Source organism: Euleptes europaea, unplaced genomic scaffold (assembly GCF_029931775.1).
Source record: "Euleptes europaea isolate rEulEur1 unplaced genomic scaffold, rEulEur1.hap1 scaffold_84, whole genome shotgun sequence".
Classification (NCBI taxonomy): domain Eukaryota; kingdom Metazoa; phylum Chordata; class Lepidosauria; order Squamata; family Sphaerodactylidae; genus Euleptes; species Euleptes europaea.
Window position 1 is genome coordinate 26,542 of NW_026612604.1, and position 17,941 is coordinate 44,482.

The 17,941-nt window shown below is 42.5% G+C and overlaps 1 protein-coding gene across 1 annotated transcript in view; it reads right to left on the minus strand.

The window, feature by feature from the left end:
- The window catches only part of LOC130493175 (rho guanine nucleotide exchange factor TIAM2-like), a gene marked incomplete at its 3' end in the record, with an annotated part of 62,972 nt that overhangs the window by 22,046 nt on the left and 22,985 nt on the right, over positions 1 to 17,941 (minus strand). The window contains exons 6-7 of the mRNA XM_056866878.1: positions 7,868 to 8,035; positions 3,911 to 4,015 (exon numbers count right to left, since the gene is read on the minus strand). Of these exons, the coding sequence (XP_056722856.1) occupies positions 3,911 to 4,015; positions 7,868 to 8,035 (273 nt within the window). The remainder of the gene's footprint in view (positions 1 to 3,910; positions 4,016 to 7,867; positions 8,036 to 17,941) is intronic.

Below are 17,941 nucleotides of genomic sequence, written 5' to 3' on the forward strand. Positions count from 1 at the left end.
ATTAATAGTGCTAGCGTAAGCAGAGTTATACCCCTCTAAGCACATTGGCTTTAATTGGCTTAGAAAAACAAGATGGTGCTTAACTATTACTTTTGTTCATCGAGTGGTCACCTATGCAGTCACACATGGGTCCTGCACATGCGCAGGCCTGCCGTGGAGATTTTTTTTTTAAAGCTCAGAACGTCTGGAGGCACTCTGTTCCCCTCCCCCACATTGCTTCCCACCTTTTCTAGATTCATATAGAGGGGGCGGAGCATCCTTCCTTTAGTTCCTCTCTGCTGCCACCAGAGTGAGGGGAAGTTATGAAACCAGTGGGGCAGGAGGGAGGGATGTGTGACTGCACAGGTGAACACTTGATGAGCAATAGTGCAACCCTGCTTTCATCGTCATGGTGCCTGTGAAGTCCCACATGGGATAGTGAACTGATTTACTAGTCTCAGGAAGGCCCTGTGAGCTCTCAGTTGAACACAGACTGTAGGACTACTCTGATGGTTGCATCTCTCATCTATGTCCATTGAGTAGTGCCTTGCAAAGATGCAAAAGGACCACACTGCAGCCTTGCAGAAGGAATCAGTGGAGAGACCATGGTGAAGAGCAGCTGATGTAGACTGCACCTAAGCAGAATAAGCTTGGGGAGGGGCTGCGGCTCAGTGGTAGAGCATCTGCTTGGCATGCAGAAGATCCCAGGTTCAATTCCCGGCATCTCCAGTTAAAGGGACTAGGTACTCCAGTTAAAGGGACTAGGTGCTAGTGGACTGTGACTGAGAAAGTCCGCTAGTCGGTTGTTGATTCCGGCTATACAAATGGCCTATATGGTAGTATTGTTGGAGACTGCCCATTCTCAGATTAGTGAGGCTATGTGGCACAGTGTGTGAAAGGGTGTAAAGCCCTGTCTTTTCATGTAGTGCATGGCCGTGAGGTAGTCACATGGGATGTCTTGGCAAGGTGATCAGGATGGCAACAAATACAAATCCTTCGGGACCAACTGGGGAGGAGGATCTTAACGATCAGATGATGGGAGTTGATGATATGCGATGGGAGGTTCTCAGTCTTGTACTTCAACTTCCAAGACAAAATGAGACGAGGATGGTGAGCAACTTGAGAGGGAAGGCATTCTCAAAACGGAGACTGACTACTGGTTCCAAGGATGTCTTGTGAGGGACCAGGTCTTTATTCCGAGGACAGGAAGGGGTGGGGGATGTCTGATTCGGGAGGCTTTTCCGAGTGCTTGTGTTTATGTCACACCTTTTTTAATGACGGCTCTGAGGAGCTGTGTGCTAGGGACACAGGGACCAAGCTCATGGTTTTCCCCATGAAACCCAACTCATTAAATCCATGAAACCCAACCCATGAAACCCAACCCCATGAAACCAAACCCAACCGGCCACTCTGGACCCAACCTATGGGTTGGGTCCAGAGCGGCCAGTTTCAGTCTTGGGACCATTGGAAACAAGGATACTTGAATCCATCTGTCAGTGGTAGAAGACGGCGTAATGCTTGGAGTTTTTTTTCTCCATCTAATTAACTGTTTGGGGGCTTTTAAAACAAACTTTAAAAACTGTGCCACCATCTCCAATATTTGAGGGGAATGATTATTCAATAAATAGGCGACATTAAAAGAATCTGGGACATTCTGTCTATCAATCAACAGGGGGCTTAATAGTTCATTGCAAGATTCTGTACAGAAACTGCAATAAAGTAGGACGAGCGCAATTGTTTCAATACAATTTTTGTCACAGGGGCCAAAGCCTGGCAGACAAAGAGATTTTCCGAAATCTTCAAGTAGCGCAGATGGCAAAATATTAAATCTAGCCAGAGAAATGACTCTACGTTGAGAGGGTTCACACAGGTAAGTATAGGGAGGGTTGGTAAACACCAAAAGGTATCCCTATATTTAATGGGGAACATGTTTTATTAGCAGCATTATTTAGATCTTGGAATCCTATATCTAAGAGTCTGCATTTTATCCTTTGGAAAGCTTCAGCCTCAGTAAGCATGAGCAAGGAGTTGAGAGTTTTTTTCTCATGCAGTGCCAAATAAAGCTTTTTCCCAAAGTGCCACTTTTCGACAGGAAGCTCTATCAAGCCTTGCCTTAGGAATGAATTGGTGACAAATAGAGCAGCATGAGACATCATGTTCTTCACTGCTGTATGCCTTTCCTCCACTGTTCATGGTCGCCCAAGTGGGGAATTTTTGTTCCACAAGACCCGCATTTTTCTCAAGAGTACTTCTTGCGCCGTCTTCTAGTCTACAGGCTCTTGTGGAGCAATGGAGGGAGAATTTGTTGGTAGTCGCTGCTGGTGAGGAAAAATTGAGCTTCTGTAAATGAACTTCTCTCAGCAACAACACAGAGAGAACTGGGGAAAGGACACTCCGCCCCCTCTATATCACACTGGAAAAGGTGGGAAACAGCATGAAGGATGGGGACAGAGTGCCTCTAGGCATTCTGAGCTTCCAAAAATCCTCTTCGTGGCAGGCGTGTGCATGCACAGTACCCACAAAGATGAACATGTAACTATGCTTAGGATTGCACTGTAAGCTATACTTCTGCGTTCAGTTAAGTGCTATTCTCATATACAAAAGAAGAGTCGCATGTTAGTGCTCACTGGGGCTAAATGAACGGTGCAGTCACTACTTGTTGGCAGCTTACTCTGAAGGAGGGTGGTGAGACTACCTTACATGTAAGACATGCACCCAGACCATCAAATACAATGGCCAGTATGCCAATCCTGGTAACCTGCTGTTTTTCATCAGACTGACAATGAGCCAGGCATCAAAATTTCAGGCCCATACCGTTCCTTTGATAGATGCTCCTTTGATAGATGTTCAGGCCCATACGATTCCTTTGACAGATGTTCCTTTTGGCCTGATATCTGAGGGCCCCTATACATTCCTTGAGGAATAGAATGCCTCTCTCCTCCATGTTATTTTTTTCATAAATGTTTTTTAAATATTTTTCATAAATGTTTTTTTTAAAAAACACAACATACGTACATACCCATATATACAGTATATCAAGCCTTCCAAAGGGTACCGTATATTAACAGTCTTTATAACAGCTGAGCATTTTAGATATTTGGTTTTAAGACTGGAGTGAGGCAGTGGCTGCTTTGCTGCAATCAGAGCTGTGTCGGCACCACTCAGGATATGCCTGTGGCCACAGGCGCCCCCCCCTCCTCCTTGCCTCCTACTGACTTCGAGGGGGTGGCTCCAGAATAAGTGCTAAAGAACTGAAGCCCTTTCTTATTACAGCCATGTAACCACTACATTGCCCAGACCTGGATGGCCCAGGCTAGCCTGATCTCGTCAGATCTCAGAAGCTAAGCAGGGTCAGCCCTGGTCAATATTTGGGAAGTCCAGGGTTACTGTGCAGAGGAAAGCACTGGCAAACCACCTCTGTTAGTCTCTTGCCCTGAAAACCCCATAAGGGGTCGCCATAAGTCGGCTGCGACTTGACGGCACTTTACACACACACAACCACTACATTAACAAACTGTGACCAAAGTTATACAAGTTAGATGCGTTATGTCCCTTTTAGTGTAAGCAAAGCCCCAAATGAACTACAGTAGACAGGTCTTGAACAAAATCACTCACAACTGTCTGATTCCCAGGTTCAAATCCCCATTTGGGCATGAAGCTTGCTGGCTGACTTAAGGCCAGTCACTTTCTCTCAGACTAACTTTTCCCACAGGGCAATTTTGAGTACAAAATGGAGAACCACATACTCCCTGGAAGAGGGGCAGGAAATGTACTCAGTCAATATTTGTCTGTTTTTATATTAAGGACACAAGGATGTATTTGTTTATTCAGGGGATTTATATCCAACCTGTCCATTGTAAATAACACACAAGATGACTACAAATAAGGAATCTGACCAAGCAACCTCAAATCTTTACACCATGCCACTTGCCTGGTCTTGTATGTATTCATACGCTTCAGGAGTATAGTGTTCAACATTTTCACCAATAAGCCTTCTAAGTCGTAAGCCATAATGTCTTGGTTCCAGCTGCTTAATCTAAGAGGTAAAAAGAACTTTTTGGTACTCAGAATTTATTTGTACAAGTCCAGATGTCATATATACACATTCCTTCAAGTTACGCAAAGGTAACCTTCAACAAGTCATTTCCTAAATAGCCACCATAAATAAATAAACCTAGCTGTACAATTTTCATACAAGCATAGATTTGGATTGCTTCTAAAAAACCCCAAAGGTTTATAGTGTTACATCCTGTTTATAAAATTAACGGAGTGGTAGGATGTGTAAATAAACTTTATAACTTGTTCTCTTCTTCCTCAGCTTATACAGGCATCCGTTCATTTCTACAGATCTCCCAGATGGTATCGTTCTGCTGAGTGATACATTCACATCTGATGCATAAAATGCATGTGTGCACACAGGCTGTTAAGAGAAGGGTGTTATGTATGGGCTTGGCTTTTACTGCACTTTTTACTGCCAATTTCCTCTGAGATCATGAAACCACCTACTTTTCGCAGCATGTGGTTATATCCAGGAAGCTAAATCACAGAATAGAGAACACTTCCCTCAAGATATTGCCTTCGTATTTTGCAGGGGCTTGCCCTCAAACATTTGGAATACTATTGAGGCTGCACTGATTTTCAACACCAATACAGCAACACAGATCATGTGCACATCAGGACATTTATTTCCCTTTCCACCCAGCGGAATTTCCAGCTGCAATGAACTCAGAAAGATATTTAGCAAACTTGTAATTTAAAATTGTGCTTTTCTCCAGTTTATGACACAGACAACTGGAAGAAGAAAATCTAATGAAACAAGGAGCAAATCAATGTTTGTTATAAAATAATTTCATCATATGTCAATTATCATCAAAACTATCAGATATATTACACAACACAGATAAAAGTTTAAGTCTAGTCCTAGTGCCGTTATAGCTGACACTACTGATACAAATGGAAAACTTATTATTTAAGAAAACTTTGTGAACTTTGATGCTGCAAGCAAAAGTAATTCACAGAAGTGTATCAAAGAAATCTCAGAGTTATGATAACATAAATAAAATGAAAGAGCAACAAAAAAGCAACACACCCAATGTTGTCTGAATGCGCCTTTCTTAAAAACTGCCGCATCCTTAACATAAAGAAACATTTGTGTGCGCTCACAGAATATATTTTGGCTAGGGTTTCCTCTGAATGCTAAGGAGAATTGCCAAGCATACTTAGTATATCACTCTGACTGTTCAACAATACTGTAAGTTATAATATGTTCAGTGACTATAAGTGCACTCACATTTTCAAACAACAGACTACGTGATTAAAAAAAATAGGTTGTATGCACTGTACAGTAGGACAACTGGGTATGTTGCTATTTTTAATGCCATGTATATATTAATCTACATTTTCTACGAGTTGATTCACATTTATTTATACGGGCCATTTAGAAATAATTCCTTCTGATCCAAGATAACGGTTCACAGAATCTAAAGGGCAAGGGGGTTCCATTCACTAAGAGTTGTGCACCTGCTCCCACCCCAGTGCAAGGGGTTAATGGAAGAGCTTCATGGGGTCCAACCCATCTAATTAGAAAAAGATGGCATTAAGAATATAAGAAAAGTCATGGTGGATCAGACCAAGGCCCATCAAGCCCAACAGTCTGTTCACACAGGGACCAACCAGGTGCCTCTAGGAAGCCCACAAACAAGACAACTGCAGCAGCGTTATCCTGCCTGTGTTCCACAGCACCTAACATATTCGGCATGCTCCTCTGATACTGGAGAGAACAGGTATGCACCATGACTAACTTCCATTTTGACTAGGAGCCATAGATAGCCCTCTCTTCCATGAACATGTCCACTCTCCTCTTAAAGCCTTCCAAGTTGGCAGCCATCACCACATCCTGGGGCAGGGAGTTCCACAACTTAACTATGTGTTGTGTTAGAAAGTGACAGCAAAGATCCTCTACCTACTCAGAGTCACACAACTTGAAATGGCTCATGGGAGGTAAGCAGCCAATGCCCCCTTTCACCCTCTAATAATGAGCCAAGAACCACACACCAACATCAATGTACACATACTTCAAAACACTACATTGTGCTAAACAATGAATATTCCCAACACTCACCGGAGAAGTAAGGAAATGTAAGAAAAAAAGAACTAGGAAAGATGTAGCAGAAAGTAGTCAGCATTAAGAGATGTCTTATGGGGGAAAATACATTAAAATATACAGAGTAGAAAGATAAAACATAACAAATGTTTTAATTGACACAAATAAATCAAAATAACTTAAGATCAAATGATGTGATAGCCATTAAGGCCTTTACCCTTGCCAGATGCCAGGCCCTACCATTGGCTGTTTTAGAAGGGAAATATAAGAAGATCCCTAGATCAGAAAGGTTATGTCCGTGTGGAACAGGGGACATTGAAACCATCGAACATGCACTGATATGTTGCCCATTCTACCACGAAGTTCGATCAAAGCTTATTTCCCCTCTACCTGGCAAATTCCCTGATGAGTCAGTTGAGCTTTTGGCAAAGAAGCTCTTATTAGGAGAAGACCCTCAGCTTAGGCTCCAAACTGCCAAGTTCTGCGCTGTTGCTATTAAAATACGCAGAGCTTTATTACAGAATGATTGTTAGAATATTTTACAATTTTATCAATTTTAATACGATAACGTAAACCAGGGGCTGCTTTAATTGACCTTACACCTTTATATGTACAGGCAGTCTGTGATTTTGCAGGGCAAAACCATTGCGTCTGGAAATTGTGATGTGTTGGCACATGATTGGTCAGTCGACCGTATTAATAAGCTTGACTTGATATGATAGCCACTAAAAGAAAGGTTTGATAGTTTTTATGAACAGATATTTTGTGAAGCAGGGGAACAACTGTGATTTCATACATTCTTATACAAATACTTCTCTGTCTCTTGAAGTTTTCCATGTTCAAATAGAAATGCTTTCCCTAAAAATCTTTTCTTCATACATCAGCTGTCTCCTGCCACCTATAGGTCACACAAGGATTGCCTACAAAAACATACATATTTCCCTCCAGTTCATAAATACTAGTTGTTTTAACAGAAATTAAATTCTCAAAACTTGGTGTCCTGAGCTGGATGGCCCAGGCTAGCCCCACTCTGTCAGATCTTGGAAGCTAAGTAGGGTCAGCCCTGGTTAGTACTTGGATGAGAAGCTGTCAAGGAAGTCCAGGGTTGCTATGCAGAGGGAGGCAATGGCAAACCACCACTGTGTCTCTTGCCTTGAAAACCCTGTGGGGTTGCCATAAGTCAGCTGGCTGCGCTGACCCTCCAATCTTAGGATTTAGAAGAACCTCTGCCCTTAAAGATAATCTCATCAAGACAGATATGTATGCACCTATGGAACGTTCTCTAGCTCATTATAACTTATAACTGTTATAAGTTATAATTTATTGCCTTAAGCCCTGAGTGGCAGCCTTTTTTTCTGGCAGGTGTGTCCAGCAACACGCCAGTATATATTTTTGTTTCCCTATGGAGTTGCGTTTGCAAATTGCATAATGAAAATAGAATTATTACTCCAATAGCTAGTCTTGCTTTTTCATTTGTGTACATGAGCCTCGTGTTGCATTTTTCATTAGTCAATACTATTTCAGCATAGGTTTCTCATTACCTGGAGGTTGGCAACCCTATGTGCTGAGCAGAAGTATCATCGATTTGATAAATTGATGCAAGGGAAAAAATTATTATGTAACCATAAGCATTCATTCAAATCCCATGAGATAAATGGCAAGCTGGCACAATATTTTACCTGTCTAGTTGTTAAAGTAATGGGGGCATGCTCAACAGGGAACCAACCTAATTTCTGTACTTTAAAGTGTGATTAACAAGTTACATTACGGTGCAGAATTGTGTACCTTGCATGCCAAAGCCAAAACATCCTCTACTCTGTCTTCTGGCTTGAGAGTTAACATTAGGCCTTGACCATCAGGAAAATGAACACATGTTTGGATGTCCCAGGTATTTTCTTTTACGGTATTCTCTGGCATCGAGTAGTACACGTTTAGAAATTCATCTACTTTCTGCTGGAAAAAAGAAGAAGAGAGGAAGATATGTGCACCCTCTTAATAAAGCAAAGTCACTTAGACCAGCAGTCTTCAACCCATGGACTGGGAACCTCAGGTGAATCAGGAGATCCTGTAATTTTTTTTTGGTGGGGGGGGGATGCTGCTTTTTGGGAAAGACCTCCTACTAGTGCATATGCACTAGCCACATCTCCTGTCACTCCTTGCTCAAACACAGATAGAAGCAAGAGTAAGATGAGGTCACTCAGCAGCAAAGAGGATGAAATTTTAGCACATGCAAGTTCAGAAAGACATGGACTCTTCATCTTCCTGTCACATTGCTGTGGTGTCATATGATATCCTGCCAGGTGCTTGCAGCTCACTGGGTCCCATGCTTCTCCTTACGATAAAGGTGGGTCCCAGTTCTAGAATGATTAAAGACCACTGGCATAAACAGCATTTGCTACTGATATTTTTTTGATCAACAAAATATCTATGCATATAATAATTTATATATACAGTTTCCTTCTCCAAGCACTCTTGGCCCTTTGGTCCCTTTAAACCCGTGTTGGCGAACCTATGGCACGGGTGCCACTTCCGGCACTCGTAGCCCTCTCTGCCGGCACGCGCGGTTCCTCCAAGCCGCTGGCCTTTCGGCTCTGCCCTGCCCCGGATGGGGGAGGCTGTAGCCCAGGGGTGGGGAACCTCCGACATCATTGGCAGTGGCCCCCGGACTCTCCCACAGAAGCTGCCGCCATTGCCGCCACTGGAGCGTGTGTGGCCGGCCAGGTGGGTGGGAGAGCGGGGAACAGAAGCCGAGCGCCCACACTCGGCATGGCCGGCGGCTTCTCCGGCGCCCTCTGGGCCTGTGCGGGTGGAGGGGCGTGGCTGGCCGGTGGGTGCGAAGGAGGCGTCCTCTGCCCTACCCTGCTCGCCTCTCACTAGCCTGCCGCCACCGCCACGCCCCACCGAGTGGCAAATCCAAGGCAAAACCTCCCATGCATAAATGGCCTCTTTCTTTTTCTGTCTCCCTCTGTCCTTTTCTTTCCCTACTTTTCTTTCTCTCCCTTGCTCCATTTCCTTCTCCCTTTCTCTCTCTTTTTCTTTCTTTCTCTCCCTCCCTCCCTTCCCTTTCCTTCTCCCTTCCCTTCTTTCCTTCCTTCCTTCTTTCCCTCCAGCGGCTTCTCCGGCGCCCTCTGGGTCTGTGCAGGCGGAGGGGCGTGCAGTCCTATTCCACCTTTGAAGTGCCCACAAGCCATCCTCCAAACACCTTTCCATTTGTCTTGATATGTAGAGAGAAAACACTAAGGAACTAGTTGCCAATCTCCAGGTACTAGCTGGAGATCTCCTCCTATTACAAGTGATCTCCAACCAATAGAGATCAGTTCCCCTGGAAAAAATTGCCACTTTGGCAATTGGACTCTATGGCACTGAAGTCCTTCCCCAAACCCCGGCCTCCTCAGGCGCAAAAACCTCCCACTCATGGCAAAGAGGAACTTGGCAACCCTAGCCTCTCCCTCTGGGCCCCCTCTGGGGGTGGTATTCAGGTTAAATTGCCGCATTGGCACTCGGCGATAAATAAGTGGGTTTTTGGTTGCAGTTTGGGCACTCGGTCTCTAAAAGGTTCGCCATCACTGCTTTAAACAATGCCATTTTCTGCTATATTAGGACTGTCAAGGCCATCCCTACCTAGACTACCCAGTCCAGCTAATCCACTAACTCTCAGGGATGAAATCCTGAACTATATGCTCTCTAGCTCCTGTCGGCTTTCTCAAGATAGAGACAGTTTGTTGAGAGTGGGCCAGCAGCCTGGTTCTATTAGGTTCAAGTGGAGTTCTCATCTTTTATACAGGATTAGCTTGGCCCAAAACATTACCCACTGCCTAACAATCCTAAACCATTCCTCCTAGCACCACTGTCTCATCCACGTAGAGATTCCAGAACAGTCAGCAGTTTACTGCATGACTTTCATTCTGAAGTTAAATAAATTTTCAGATTTGCTTACTATCGCTGAATACAATCCTTACAGATTACTAATCTGTAATCATTACAGATTGCAAATTATAAAGATTCCTTTGTTACTAAAAGTTGTTTTAGACGCCATCCAGGTTCCAACAACACAGAATAATGGCTTACCCACAAAATAATGTTTTGCATAACAGACGATTAACCCACTTTGTGAAAGGTCCCTTTACCAGATGACCACCCTACACAATAAACTTCAGTCCTCATGATAATATACCTACATAATTCATGCTCCAAAGGAGAGTGAGGAATGTAAGGCATGATTCAGAGAAATGCAGGGATATTCTTGTCCCATTGTAACATTAGTGGGACAGGTTTACAGAAACAACCTTAAGGCACACATTTCAAAGAGTCCTGAGGTCACTTCACACAATTCCCACATAAATTTTACGTGCTTATATGCAATGATCTAGTTATACACATATAAGCAACTGTGGGGATCATATGATCTATAAACACACAAAATTAATTTTACATAAAACAGAAGCCCGGCCTCTAAATGTGGTTCAATTTCGTCTTTCAAGATTTGGTAACAGCCTCTTTTCAAAATTTGAGCAAATACATGTGCTTTCTTGTATAAGTTTATGCAGAAGCTAGAAAACAATGAATAAAATTATGCAGTTTATATAGCTGTAGATGCAATGATTTTAAGAAGTTCACACTTCTTTAAACATTTCATCAGCAGAGGGCACCGTAGTGTAATACCACCTGGATAAGGAAATTCACTATGTGAAATATTAGATTTAAGATTTCCATTTTATAGCACTCTAACATTACGATAGCAGATATATCTGGCAAAGCCACCCACTTTCAAATATAGACTATAACAATAGAAACGACGCAACCAACACACTTTACAGAAAAGGTACCCAATGTAATAAACCCAAGAAAGGATGAGCCAACAAAAAACAGAACCCAGCAACCCTTTGAACATGGGACTAAATTCCTGCAAAGTTCGATAATGAAGCATCTGCACTGTACAAGTAATTTCTTAGTGTAACAGTCCAAGCAGGAATCATGTAGAGATGGATTGCCTGGTCATATCTATCTGAACTGTAAGCAAAGAAAGTTAGCTCTATATAGCTGGCCGGTTTTAAAGTTTCAAAATGAAGTGTTAGATGGAGGACTGTGCATCTCCTCTGCCCTTGGCAGCAAGACAGTGCCAGAGATCGAAGGCTGCTTTGGGTTGGCTATAAAAATGACATGGACCAAATCTGATAATTAAAAAAAAAAAAAACCTAGTCATATATCAGGAACCCAAGAAGCAGGATGGAAAACTCTCCTAGAGAAAGTAATCTCTCCCCCCCCCTTTTTTTTTCCTTCAAGGTTCCAGCAGTAGTGGAGTGGGGCAGCAGCCGGTAGCCAAACTTTTTCTAGAGCGAGTTTGAGTAAGCAAGCACTAACTTAGGCTGCATTTACACACCAATGTTAAGTAACATTAAACTGAAATGAGAATGAATCCAGCTTGTTACCAGGCTCACGCATACACCTCACTCGTCACCCTTCTTATGTGTATTCTTAAGCCTGCTTTGCTGCAAAATTTTGGGAAAGCCTGGATGGCTGCCACGTGGGTGTGAAAATTCAGATTTTCCCACCCATATAGTAGCTATTATCCTTGGCACTGTCCCTACAGTGGCCATTTCCCTCCTCTGCCACCAGGGGGCTATTTTTTTGTAATCAACAGTTGAATATCTTATCAACATAGCACTGTACCAATAGTGCAACAGGTCTCCTGAATTCCCAACTTTCATTAAAAAATACGTATCTAGCCCTTTGCATTCAGGAGGTATAAGGGGAAAGGCATATCTCTGCAACCAGAGACTTACCTTTATATTAATGAAAATGAAAGCTGGGATTCAAAGAATGTGCTACACATATTGTTACAACGTTATATTAATATAATGTTATTCAACAGCCAATTTAAAAAAATTGTAAGAGTCGCTGTGGTTTGGGGAGGGGGATGGCTGATGCTGGGGGACTAAGACAGGAAAACTGTGGGGAAACCTGCCATATGGAAGCTGTATTGGCAGCTGCAGCTCCAGCAGCCATGGGAAAACCACACAAACCTGTCCCCCTATGGAAACCACCTTCATTCATCATGTTGTGCATGAGATGGAAGGAAGGGAAACGCATGCACACGTTCAACAAACTGGGTTCATGGACATCAGTTTAACGCTGGTTATAAGCAGGCATGCAAGTTGTGTTCCCCACTCTTCAGCTGGCAAACCTCCCTTCTCGCCCAAAAAAAACCCAAGGACATTTTTTTAATTGTTTGGGTTACGCTGGATCCAAAGCTCCTCCACACTCAATTTATGCTTCTGTCCGGCCAAAATGTTGAACAAATGTATAATGATTATTTCTAGGCCAAGGCTGCTAAGTTCAAATTAGAGATGGGAAACACCTTCATAGACAAATTATTCAGCACGTGCTACTGAAGAAAAATATAATTCTAGCTCAACGCCAGCCATTTAAATTGTGGCTGAAGTGGTCTGCACACATTTCTTCTTTCATGCACACAGCAGGATTGAATTCTTCCTGGTTAGGAAAGCCTTAAATCAGAATACAGGTGCCTAGCCAAACTGATATTTGTCCCAAACTGATATTTTGTTATATTAATATAACAAAAACAAAACAAACAAACAACCCTAGGATTTAAAATTAGATATTAGACCATGGCTGAGAGCCAGCGGGGTACAGTGGTTAAGAGCAGTGGGCTCCAATCTGGAGAATCGGCTTTGATTCCCCACTCCCCCACATGAGCGGCGGAGGCGAATCTGGTGAACCGGGTTGGTTTCCCCCTCCTATACATAAAGCCAGCTGGGTGACCTTGGGCTAGTCACAGTTTTCTTAGCCCTCTCTCAGCCCCACCGATCTCACAAGGTGTCTGTTGTGGGGAGAGGAAAGGAAGGCGATTATAAGCCGGTTTGATTCTCCTTAAAAGGAAGAGGAAATAAGCATATAAAAACCAACTCGCCCTCCTCTTCATCTTCGGAGCAGGTTTGGGGGAGAAAACACGCTCCCCTTTGCCAGACACTTGGCAGTCAGACATAATGAGTGGAGTGGGGGGCACTGACCTCCTCCAATAACATTTTTCTTGCCTAACAGTGTCACAGTCATAAATCTCTACAAGCAGCAAACAGTGTTTTTAGGTTCACCATGACTGTAGATGACTTTTTAAAAAAGGTTTTGGCAGTTTGATGGAAACACCCTATGTTTAATTTTTTTTTTCAGTGGTTGTGTTCAAGTGATGGTTGTTTCATCCACATTTTCCATCTTAGAAACGAAAGGGTTTTTTTTTCCAGCTTATGCCTGTGCAGTGACTAATACCACAATAACTTTATTCATTCAGTGCCACACAAAACTTTGACAGCACATTCAGTTTTCCAGACACATATGCCAGGGCTGTAGACTGTAGCATGTTATACCATGGTGTTGCTTGAAGAGCAGTTGGTTACTTCATGGTTTTCCTGCCTTTGTTTGTCACTATTTTCATATGAAACACCTCCAAAAACCTGCATGGAACATTTAACGGGGTTGTGCTTCACTGAACTCATCGGGAAGTCTCTTGTAAAGGTCTGGTTTTATTTTTTTTCCCTTCAAAATTTCCTAATAAAATAGGCTTATTTCCAACCTCAACGGTTTTGCAAGCTATGATGAATCACTTCTTCAGCCGTTGGATAAGGCACTAAAACTCTAGAAACCTCTGCAAAGCTACAGATGCTGCTACTCAACTCCTTTGAAAGTTTACAGGGACAGGGTGCTGGGTCTTATTAATGTAGCTGACATAAGGCTAGCAGCTCGTACAGGAAAGCAAGTTCCACCAAAGAGACAACTTGCCTCAAATCCAGTCTCATTATAAATTATCAGTTTTCCATCTGTTCTCCGAACTGCTGGGCTTGTGATCAAAAACTTTTTTAAAAATACGGAGTTTGTGTGGCCATGGTTGTTGTCAGGGTGGAAGGGGACCATGACGGGAAATCAAGGCTTACCATTCTGAGACAAATGACAAACTTTCCCCCAAAAGTTTTAAAAGGCTATCACTGTACATTTAGACTTACTGGTCTTGCTTAAATACCAGAGTCACATGAATCCAAACAGCCAGAGGCACAAGACGTTCAGTCATTACCTGCTAAACTGTTTGGGGGAGTTTCCTAACTGACACTGATGATGCATATTTTTAATAAGTAGTTTTAAATTGGATCATAATTTTTTTTTAAAAAACGATCTACTGCCAAAAAAAACCCAACAGCCCCAAAACCAAAGAGCATGAGGTATCAAGGTGTACAGCATTTTAGCGATTATGAAAAATGGAAGGATTCCTACTTTTTTGCCCCCCAAAACAGATACATTTTTGGAACGGTTTTTGTGGACTGAGCTGCCTACGTTTATTTTTTCTGTTTCGGAAGTGAAAAATCTAGTTGGTCATAGTAAAGAAGTAGTGCCTGACTTTTCTGGATTTTTTCCCAAAAATATGGTGTGGGGTTTTGTTTTGTTTTTGTGGGGCAGTACAGCTGCCTACAAAGTTTAAGTCGTGCAAGACTTCTATACTATGACTAACTAAAATGTCACAAAACAGTAAGCAACCTTTGAGTTTTCAAGGCCAGATGCCAGATACAGGGGAAAAAAGAATGGGTAAGAAAAAGATATTCAAGACATGATGGAAAACCGCTAGCCTGAAACTTCCAGGTTCTTAAAATGGGGCATAGAAAGTTTTACAGACCTAATAAGATCACATTATGGTCAGTACAAACATGCCTCTGCTGGGAGAAGGGTGTGTGACTTATTTTCCTGCTTCTCTGTCCCAGTAGCCTGCACAAAGCTATGGGTAGCAATAGCTTTGTGCAGGCCCATTGCAAACATTCATGGGAAACTGAGTTTCCCCACAAGTCTTTGGGGAGGAAGCGCCCATTACAGACTATGAAAAAGTAAGTTCTTTTAAAATTCTCCCGGGGGGGGGGGCATTTTTTGAGGTAGCATCACCAAATTTGCAGTGTAGTTGCAAGGGACTCTCCTCGCATGAACCCCGAAGTTTGGTAAAAGTTGGGCCAGGGGTCCATTTTTATGGGGTCCTGAAGGGGTCGACACCCTCCATAGAAAAGCATTGTAAACTTTACCATGCTTTTCTACGGAGGGGGGTGGGCAACCCCCTTCAGCACTCCATAAAATTGGACCCCCTGACCCAATATCCACCAAACTATGGGGTTAATGCAAGGGGAGAGTACCTTGAAGCAACCCTGAAAATTTGGGAATTTTACCCACAAAAATACCCCTACAGGAGCTTTGAAAAAAGCCCCATAGACTAAAATGGGCCCAATTTTTTTTCAGTAAATCCAGAAATAAAACAGAATACCCTTTACCAGTAAGGGTATTCGGCTTTTCCCGGGTTTACTAAAAAAAAAAAAAAAAAAGATCCCAATAAACCGAACCCAAAATTTACCAAAAACATTTTTTTGCGCAACACACGATGTCTGCAATGCATCCTAACCTAGAAGTGTCAGTCCAGAAATTGCCCATCTAGTGCTAAACACATTCTGTAATGGCTGTTTATACTTGCATACTATTTTGTGTTATTTTACTTGGTCCTAATAAAAAAAGGTATTACACAACTTTTGTTTCACTCACTTTTAAAAAGACTTTTATATTGCACAAACCTATTATAAATGAACATGAACTATGCATATCCTGTGTTTGCTGTGGTGTTGGAGGGTTACAGAAACCTGTAGCATTTACTTAAACCTCCTTCCCCCGCCCCCAACACCCTAGCCCCTCACTGTTCCAGGGAAAAGATATGAAATGCCAATCGTTTCAGATAAATGACTGGCTATAAATATTGAATAGAGTATTAGCTGACTGATTAAACTGATTTGGATATTCACAACAAGCCTGGACTTGCTGTATCAGCATTAAGATAGAATTAAGAGGGAAAAATAAGACGGCGTATATTGGAAAGTAAATATAATATTAAATACAAGTATTACTTAATGGAAAAGATATAAGATAAGCACACGCTGGAAAATGAATCGGATTTCACGGTTTCAAATGTTTATTTATCCCTCTTCTTTTGAGTATTATCAATATGTGAAAAATCATACGGAAGGTAATTATTAGGAAGTCAAGTATTTAATGTATAAAATGAGGACAAGTATACAGTTATAAAGTAAAAGTATACTAGTGTAAGCTAAGAAAGCAAACGGAATGTAGCAACATTATTTTTCCTTTTGGAGTATTGTTGGGTAGGGCGGACTCCCCCCCTTTCCCCCCCTCCCTCCTTTTTTTCTGTACCCATGCTTCCTATCTAATGTGTGAAGCAGGCTCCTACATTTCTCCCCTATGACAATCCCCAGCCACATTGCGTTGGCTTACCTTACCCTTCTGGAAGAAAGCCACTGACAGTGAAATCCTATGCAGAGTTACTTCAGTCTAAATGCACTGAAATCAGTGGGTTAGACTGAAGTAACTCTGCATAGGATTGCACTGTCAAAGCTCAAGAAAAATCTGCACAGGAACTGTCATCTTTATAGCATTGACTTTCAGAAATTAGAAAATAAACTAAAATAGAAAACAAATATATAAACTGCAGAAAACTAGTCACCTCCGCCTGGAATTGTGTGAACATTGCAGCATGCCTGGCCCACACTGGTGGAGACAAGCAGGGTAACAGTAGAAGCTCTGATTGGGATGTATGTAGCTTGCGTTGGACCAAACACACTGAATGACCATATCCAGGTGTAGGCAGTAATTAGGGCCAGAGGCAAGAAGCATGGCCAGTAGGCCAATCCAAGGTCAAGGATAGTTTCTTCAGAGTCCAAGGCAGCAAGAGAGGGCAGTCCAAGCCATGAGTCAGGCCAGGTCCAAAGTAAACAAGTTATCAGGAGGCTGATACATAAGTGGTGGCAACGAGTTGCTCCCACGACAGCCGTGCTTTGCTGGCTGCTTAAATAGACACCTATCTTGCTCGATAGATAAGCCAGCTGTTGCTAATTAGACTGTTCTGGCATTCCAAGCCAGGTGGAATGATTCAGCCCTGTTTGGCCTCATCACTGCTGTCAGGGAGTGTTCTATGCTGGGCTTGCAACCATGCACTCAGCTGTCTATCCTGAATTTCTTTTTTGGAGCAGTTTCTTCCTTCTTTGTTCCAAAGGTTTCAGCGACCCTAAAGGTGAAGCTGACTGTTGCTGAGTTTCAGGCATGGCTGAGGTCCCTGAGCTGGAGGGCTGTCGGCTCAATGAAACGGCTTCTTCCTGTGGCTGTTCCTCTGTTCTCAGCTGCTCCTCTGTTCTGAGGCTGACTCCCTCCACTACTTAAACAAATATTACAAGTACAATACCCTTTCTTGGGAGGGGAGATTTCTATACAAATCTCCCTGTGACTTCCTACCATTGCTTCTCACTTAGAATTGATTACAAGCTACATTATTAAGTAGTATTAAGATCATATGAGACATTTATATCTTAATACAAAGATATTACAGAGACTGTGTAGACCCAGAGGAAACTCTGGGAAGGGCAGCCCTTCTCTTATTAACTGTGCAGCCAATAGAACACAGAGGGAAAAGCAAACATTGCATTAAGCTAGTAAGGTACTGAACAACATTCTTCCACATCCCCACATCTTCCACATCCCATGAGAATAGCATCTCCCCAGGTCTGCTCACAAAGTATTGATCAGAGACTGGATACTGGAATACCCAACAACAATGCCTGTGTCTGTACATTTCTGATTTAAAAACACCGAACTGACAAGGAGTAAAGCCAAACCTGAACTAAACCCAAGATACCCAATTCCTAATTTGCCACTGCAACCACCAATTTATGTGCCTGTAGGGCAATAAAGACATTAAAATAAAGAGATCAGGTTGGGAAAGGAATCTCTTCTAATACTGGGGGAACAAGAAGAGATATC